The 7,529-nt window shown below is 31.5% G+C and overlaps 1 protein-coding gene and 1 long non-coding RNA gene across 2 annotated transcripts; one reads left to right on the top strand and one right to left on the bottom strand.

Annotated features, from left to right (window-relative positions):
- Positions 1 to 1,958: 1,958 nt before the first annotated feature.
- On the bottom strand, positions 1,959 to 5,003 carry LOC105624032 (60S ribosomal protein L10). The gene is made up of 4 exons (XM_012205398.1): positions 4,964 to 5,003; positions 4,780 to 4,808; positions 4,140 to 4,445; positions 1,959 to 2,344 (listed from the first exon to the last, which is right to left on the bottom strand). The coding sequence occupies exons 2-4, from the start codon at positions 4,800 to 4,802 to the stop codon at positions 2,014 to 2,016; spliced, it is 660 nt and encodes a 219-aa protein (XP_012060788.1). The 5' UTR covers positions 4,803 to 4,808; positions 4,964 to 5,003; the 3' UTR covers positions 1,959 to 2,013.
- Positions 5,004 to 6,134: 1,131 nt separating this feature from the next.
- Positions 6,135 to 7,114, top strand: LOC105624031. The gene is made up of 2 exons (XR_001046520.1): positions 6,135 to 6,630; positions 6,744 to 7,114. It is a non-coding gene; the product is annotated as an uncharacterized LOC105624031 (long non-coding RNA).
- Positions 7,115 to 7,529: the final 415 nt, after the last annotated feature.

Below are 7,529 nucleotides of genomic sequence, written 5' to 3'. Positions count from 1 at the left end.
TTATTTAGTTAATAATATTATTATTATTTTATTAATTAATTAATATAATTATATAATATAGTTATATATATATATATATATATATATATATATATGTGTGTGTGTGTGTGTGTGTATATAAAATTATATATAATTTATACACGTATATGTATATAGATGCATATATACAGAGTGTATACTAAGTACGTTAAAAAATTTTAAGAAGTGATTCCTCAAGGTACACTGTCTTGAATGCGTTCCTAAATTCGTTTCTGCCAACTCGAATATTATTTTATCCTTGCTGTTCATTGAACAAGAATAAAAGATATTCGGAATTGACAGTCAAGTTTTGGATGCATCCCAGTATATTTAAACCATTCTAATTATTTCAGAAATTTAAACATATACAATATTTTATGAAAATAATTAGAATGTTGTGAATAGAATTAGTTTTCGAAATTTGTAGAAAAAATGAAATTTTTCCTTCACTTTGATACCCTGCATCTTTGAAACTAAGCTGTTTTATACGTATGATTATATGGAGTTTTCATCTTAAATTTATGAGAAATGTCACAAATCACATTTGAAAATTTTAGTGCACTTACAATTAGTATATATTCTGCATATGTACATACATACATATATAAATAATTTAATAATAAGATTTGATTTAGATTTAGATTTATTTTTTTCTTCTATTTCTTTCAAAAGTAGAATTGGTCAAAGTCTTGTCAAAGTAGAAATGAAGAGTCGAATTATGTTACTAAATGGAAAACCCCTAATATTATAGTATAGAAATGTTTCATTTTGTAAATTGACTATAGTATAAGATACGAAAAATTGTTTCTTATAAATCCTTATACTGTAATTGTAATTGTTCGAATCTCGAAGAAAATGCATATATATATTAGATGTGGGAAAAAGTTCGTGGCGTTTTTTTAATGCCATCTAACGGAAAAACGCCACGAACTTTTTCCCACACCTAATATATATATATATATATAATATATATAAAATATATACACAGGGTGTTTTTGCCAATCGCTTTTGTATAGATAGAGCGGATTAAACTGAAAAGTCTTCTATCATTTTGCAATTTTTACAATAGTTTTAACAGAATATTAATTACTAAAAATTGCCAAAATTGGTCTTAAATAATTTTTTATTCAAATATACTGTTAACTTTACTTTATAAAACTGCAAGAGACAAAAATCATTTATTTTCTTCTCATAAAACTCTTAAGAATTTTTTCGAAATTTTTTATCAACTTTTTAGTACTGCATTTTCTTATTTTTATTAACATGAGAAAATACAGTATTAAAAAATTCTGAAAAAATTTTTGCAAAGTTAATATTTGAATAAAAAATTATTCAATATTTAACAATTTTTAGTAATTAATCTTAACTATTGCGAAATTTGCAAAGTAATAGAAAACTTTTCGACTTAGTCCGCTCTATCTACACAAAGCGATTGGCAAAAACTTTCGAGACACCCTGTATTATATATATGTGTGTATGTGTGTGTGTGTGTGTGTATATATACACACACAATTTATCAAATTATCAAGACTGGGATAATGCCTTGTAAAAAGGAAATATTATATGTCTCATTTCTTAGGTAAAAAAAATCATCAATTTACAAATCGACATTAGATAATAAAAGTGCTCCCATTCAGCATTTATTGATTTTTATTTTATATGCGATTCAAATTTGATGTTGGATAGTAAATCTGAAAACATGTAATTTTCAAATAGCTTGTCAAATTTATCCATTCAAATTTATTCTTTAAAATAATAAGTATTTCTACTTTTTATTCGTTTTTTTGAATAAATCATATTCTACAATAATTATGTTAATTAAGAATTTTTTTTTAATGTAGTAGAAACCGCTATTAGCCCAACTTTCATATAAAAATAGAAAATAATTCTGGATATTACATTTTAAGTTATTCTAGGATTTTTAGTAAATATATACTCGCTTTTTTCTGATTATATATTTTATTCAATTCAATATCCAAAATGTTCCATGTTTATTCAAGCTGCAGCAAGTACTTTCCTGAATTTTTTCCACTCTTCGAGTGGTCCATGCTCTGGTAGATACTTGACATTGCAACCATCTGGGGCAAGGCGGCCTGCCATTTTCAGTTCCTCGTATTCGGTACGATCGTATTTCGTGAAACCCCATTTCTTCGACACGTAAATCTTTTGGCGACCAGGGAACTTGAACTTGGCACGTCGCAGAGCCTCAATGACAGCTGCCTTGTGACGATCAGAAGAACGCACGCTCATAATAGGCTGACCAATATGTACTCTGGCTACAGTACCTTGAGGCTTACCAAAGGCACCTCTCATTCCAGTTTGAAGCCTGCAAAACAATTTGAATTACAGAAATTTTAGAGATAATTACATGTTAGATCATAGGATAGAAATCAAAATTACATTACGAACAACTGGTACAACTTTGACTTTTTCGCAACCATTCACAGAGATCGTTTTATTCTTACATTTTATATATTTTTTTCATGGAAATCGAGAACTATTATAGAAATGACGCTATACTCAAAGAAAAATTAATACATTGAAATACAGAATATAAGATAAATGTAGAATAATATTCTTATACACATTGTTATGAAATCATATATAATATATAGGGAGTATAAGTTAGTTCGGTCCGTTTTTTTGTGCATTTATTTCAAAACAAAATAAATTAACAGATCAATTAAAGTATTGTCCATTGCTGCCTACTTTTCCCATCTCTCAGGCAATTTTCGAATTCCATCTCGAAAAAATGACTCGTCTTTGGAGGCGATCCAATTTTGAAGCCAATTTTCGATTTCTGTGAAAGAAGTGAACCGGTGACTTGCTGCATCCTTCGGAACAACCAGTAATCAGAAGGAGCAATGTCCGGGGAATACGGCGGATGTGGTAAAACATCCCATTTGAGCGTTTCCAAATATTTTTTTACAACTTTAGCGACATGAGGCCGAGCGTTGTCATGAAGAAGAATAATTTTATCATGTCTTTGCTCGTATTTCGGCCGTTTTTCTCGCAATGCACGGCTCAAACGAATCAATTGTAGCCGATACCGATCGCCCATAATGGAATCGCAAGATTTCAGCAGCTCATAGTAAACAAGACCCTTTTGGTCCCACTAGATACAGAGCATGATTTTCGAACCATGAATGTTTGGCCATGGTGTTGATGTTAAGGTCGATGGCAAAGATTGACGGGTTTAGCGTAGTATTTTTTCTTCTTGGGGTAGAATATCCACTTCTCATCTCTAGTCACAATCCGATGCAAAAAATCTTTTCTCTGTTGTCTTTGAATCAGATGTTCACAAGTGAAAAATTGCCTTTCATAACCCAATTTCCTTGTTTTTGAATCATTCCCATGGCTCTCAATCGTATAGAAACGGCTTGTTGAGTTATCCCCAATGATTCTGCAAGCTCCTCTTGCGTTTGACTCTGATCTTCGAGTAATGCCTCTAATTCTTTGTCTTCGAATTTTTTTGGTTGTCCAGAGTGAGGCTTGTCTTCAACGCTGAAATCTCCATCCTTGAAACGTCGAAACCATTCCCTACATGATTTATCAGTTGGAGCAGTGTCACCATAAACTTCGACAAGCATTCGATGGGCTTCAGCCACACTTTTCTTCCAATTAAATTAAAATCTCCCGCAAATGCTGCTTGGTTAACACAAACGACATTTCAAACACAGTAAAAATCAAGGTTTTTGAATGAAACTCAAAACAATACTGATTATTTAACTTCTCTGAAACTGCCAAAATCAGCTGTCACTATGACATTCGCAACAGCTGGAGCTATCTTTAGGGACTGAACCAATTTGTACTCCCAATATATATATATATGCTTCAAACATTTAAAAATTCAAAGTTGTGTTGATCCAATTTTTTTTAAATAAATAAACATAAAAAATTGATGATTTTATAATGTAATTAAGAATATTATTAACATTATTTCAATATATCAATTTTTTCCTTGAATGTGACATAATTATATTAATTTTCAGTTTTCATTTTAAAAAATAGAAAATGCAGAAATAAAACATTTCCAGAACATAAAAAAAGTTGTACTCTCCTTTCAAAAACCTACATTTCTAAGTAAAAATTCTATTGTCTTATATAATGGAGTTACATACCTATCAGCTCCAGCACATGATAACATTTTATTGATACGGATGACATGGAACGGATGGAGTCTCATACGAATATGAAATTGATCTTTTCCAGCATTCTTTACCATGTATTTGTTAGCACAAATACGTCCAGCTTCTAAGGCCTCGGAACTGAGTTGTTCATATTCATCTGATACTAAGTGCACGCACAATGGAAAGTCCTCGACAGATGCTTTTTTCTTTCCAAGATCGAAAATGCGTATTTTTGGGTCCGGCACACCACGACAGAATCTAGATTTCGGGTATGGCTTATTTTTACAATACCGATAACTAAAAATAAAAAATTCTCAGATGTAACAACATTCTTTATTACACATTTTGATATTCTTCAACATTAAATTTCAATATTGAGAACTTGTATTAATAAAATTGTAATATTAAATTAGAATTACAATGCATTTTTATTGTGTAACATAATTGCAATTTTTATTTAAAATATGAATGACTGTTCAAAAACATTTAATTCTATGATACAGGGAATATAACATTCATATTTGAGTGTCCTTTATATCAAAATAATGTCGAAAAAAATGTTACAAAATTTATTGACAAGATATATATTTAAAATTGATAAATTCAACGAATTAAAAATTCCATTACGTACCACCTTGCTGGTCGGCGGCCCATTTTAACCTGCAAATTAAATTAAATTTGTATAAAGAAATATGTTAGAAATATATAAATCAATGTGTCGAGAATAGTTTAAAAGAATTCAGCATGCATAGAAACACTTAATATATATTACGATGTCGAAAGAGAACAACGGATTAACAAATGTGACATCTCACCAACTCAAATAAAGCTAACCATACGAGAAAAGGAAAATGAAAGAAAGGAAGAAATAAAGGTATCTTTACATAGCAGCGTCAAGGTGCATTTTCATGAATTGTTCAAACTGGTCATTCCAGCGACAAAAAAGATCACGTAACTTTTGTCACAAAACTATAGGTTTGTCGCGTCGCATGCTCTAAAGCCGGTTCTACAGTTAGTTGCAAGCCGATCGTAAGTTTGTTGCGACAGCCAATGTGAATTGATTTCGAAATGCAAGCTTCAGATTAGCTGTAACTACATGCTCTACATGCTCTAAAATGCTCCTACTGTAGCATATACTCACTCTAACGCGCTCATTGAAGTGAATAGAAGCTATAGCAAGAATATATTGGAGCATGTTAGAACATGCGACGCGAACCTTATTAGAGCGACAATTTTATACATGAAAAAGGGCAAGAAGCGTGACATTTGAACAGATTCGATATATTGTTTGTATTTTTCATTGTTTGTATCATTTGCAATTAATACACCGAATTAAACAGTTATTAGATTATTCTGATTGCATCGAATTTTCTACCTGAATCAGCAATAAAAAAAAGAATAAATTAGGTTATGTATATCGCAGTCAATAGTAGTCAACACGATTGATACAGGGTGCGTTCGGGGAGGCACTACTATTGACACTATTTAGCACTACAAATTGTTCGCGGAATTGCAGATAGTGCTAACAAATACGATCGTGACGTCACTAATAATAGCGTGTTACGTCACAATTATGCGCTATCAACGCTATTTCTTCCAAGGTAGTGTATTGATAGCGTTAGCGTTTACAGATCCGTGAACGACCCTAGCGTAGCGTTGGTAACGTTTAACATTCGTCAAAGTTTAAGGTTAATGTTTAAGGGGATTCTGTTCTCGAATGTACCAAACTTTTCTTAGAATTTCGTAAAGTAAACGTACGTACGTAATGTGTGAATTTCAAATTTTATCCTAATGAATGCAATCAATTTTAATCTTTGCTGATGGTTTGCCATTAAGCTGGAGTGAATGTAATTCTTGTTTGTGTATCATCTAACTTTTCAAAGTTTCTGCGAAGTGCAACTTGTGTATTTGATTTCATTATAAATGTGAAATCAGAGGTATCTTGTTATTAGCAATTTTTAATTCCCATGTACGGAAAAAAGTTACTATTATTTATTAAGTTACTATTATATATTAGCCGCGATAGGATATTCCGTTGCAGATGCTTAAGATTATTAGATGTAGATTTATTTCTTCTTCTAAAATCGACAACGGATGCTCAAGGATTCTTCCTTTTATCTGACTTACTATTTACTTAATGTAAGTATTAATCTAGTTTCTACATTGTTCATTTCGACCTAGCGGCAAGCTAGACATAGAGATTGCAATTGCATTCTGTTATTCACTACAAGAAAATAAAAAATTTACGTTATAAATATTTTACAAAACCTTAAAAATTTTAATTATAGGAAAAAGTTTGGTTGGTGATTGAAAACAGAATCTCCTACATTAACTTAACCTCGATGAATATATCTCTCTAGTTAAACGCTACGCTAGGATCGTTTATGAAGCTTGCTAACGCTATCGCGCTACTGGCTCCAAGAACAGCATTGGTAGCGTTTGCGTCCATAGCACGAATAGTGTTTCTCCGAACGCACTCACAGTATGTCAGCACTGTCAATAGCGTTTAAGCGTTTGTAGTTGAAATTGTTCAAATTACAAAATTTCAGCTGCTGAATAACGAGCGATAAATCTATCTCTCCAATTGTTTATTAGGAGCACGTGAAAATGTACCTTCAAGCATCGTCAGATTCAGGGCTACCCCTCTTGTTCCGAGCATAACCAGCATTTGTGACGACCTCATAGCTATAACACAGGAAATGAAGAACTAATATTTAATATGGTTGTTTAATATGGAAATCATCGGCCGACGTCTTTAACACAATATAAACATAAATTAATATAGCTGTGTTCATTATGGATGATCACGCGCTCTTTAAGCGCTTGTAATCATTCTATCTTTATCTTCAAGCGCTTTCAATTTGAAAAAGAACCTGTATAAAAACATACTAGTATTACTATTATATATATACTACTGTTATATATATACTACTGTTACTACTAGCAGGAATAAATTCGCGTCACTATATTGTTTTTTGCATTTGTATACAAATCATTTTTATATGTAATCATGGAGGTAAGAAATAACAGGAGGAAGTGTATGGTCTTTCAGGTGGTGAGGATAACTACGTTATATGTGATTGGTTGGCCACAGTAATATGGCATTTTTATTACTCTTTGCATTATTCTATACTAGGCATATGATCTCTAACCTGTCTGAACCAAGTATTTGGCGAATTTAATAATCTATAATTGACGTCATGTTTACGCATAACAATATTATACAAAAATGCCCATGAGGTGTAGTGCAGTAGGTTGCAAAAGCAACACAAATAAAAAAAAGTAGACATAATATCAATTTTATGAACAAACTTCAGAAGCGGCAATGGGCTCTCCTATTTTTCTTTGTAATCGCCAACATCTTCATAGAGCATTTTGAGA

The sequence above is a fragment of the Atta cephalotes genome (assembly GCF_000143395.1).
Source record: "Atta cephalotes unplaced genomic scaffold scaffold00071, whole genome shotgun sequence".
NCBI lineage: Eukaryota > Metazoa > Arthropoda > Insecta > Hymenoptera > Formicidae > Atta > Atta cephalotes.
Note: the sequence above shows the minus strand (reverse complement) of the source record. Positions and strands in the feature narration are given on the sequence as shown.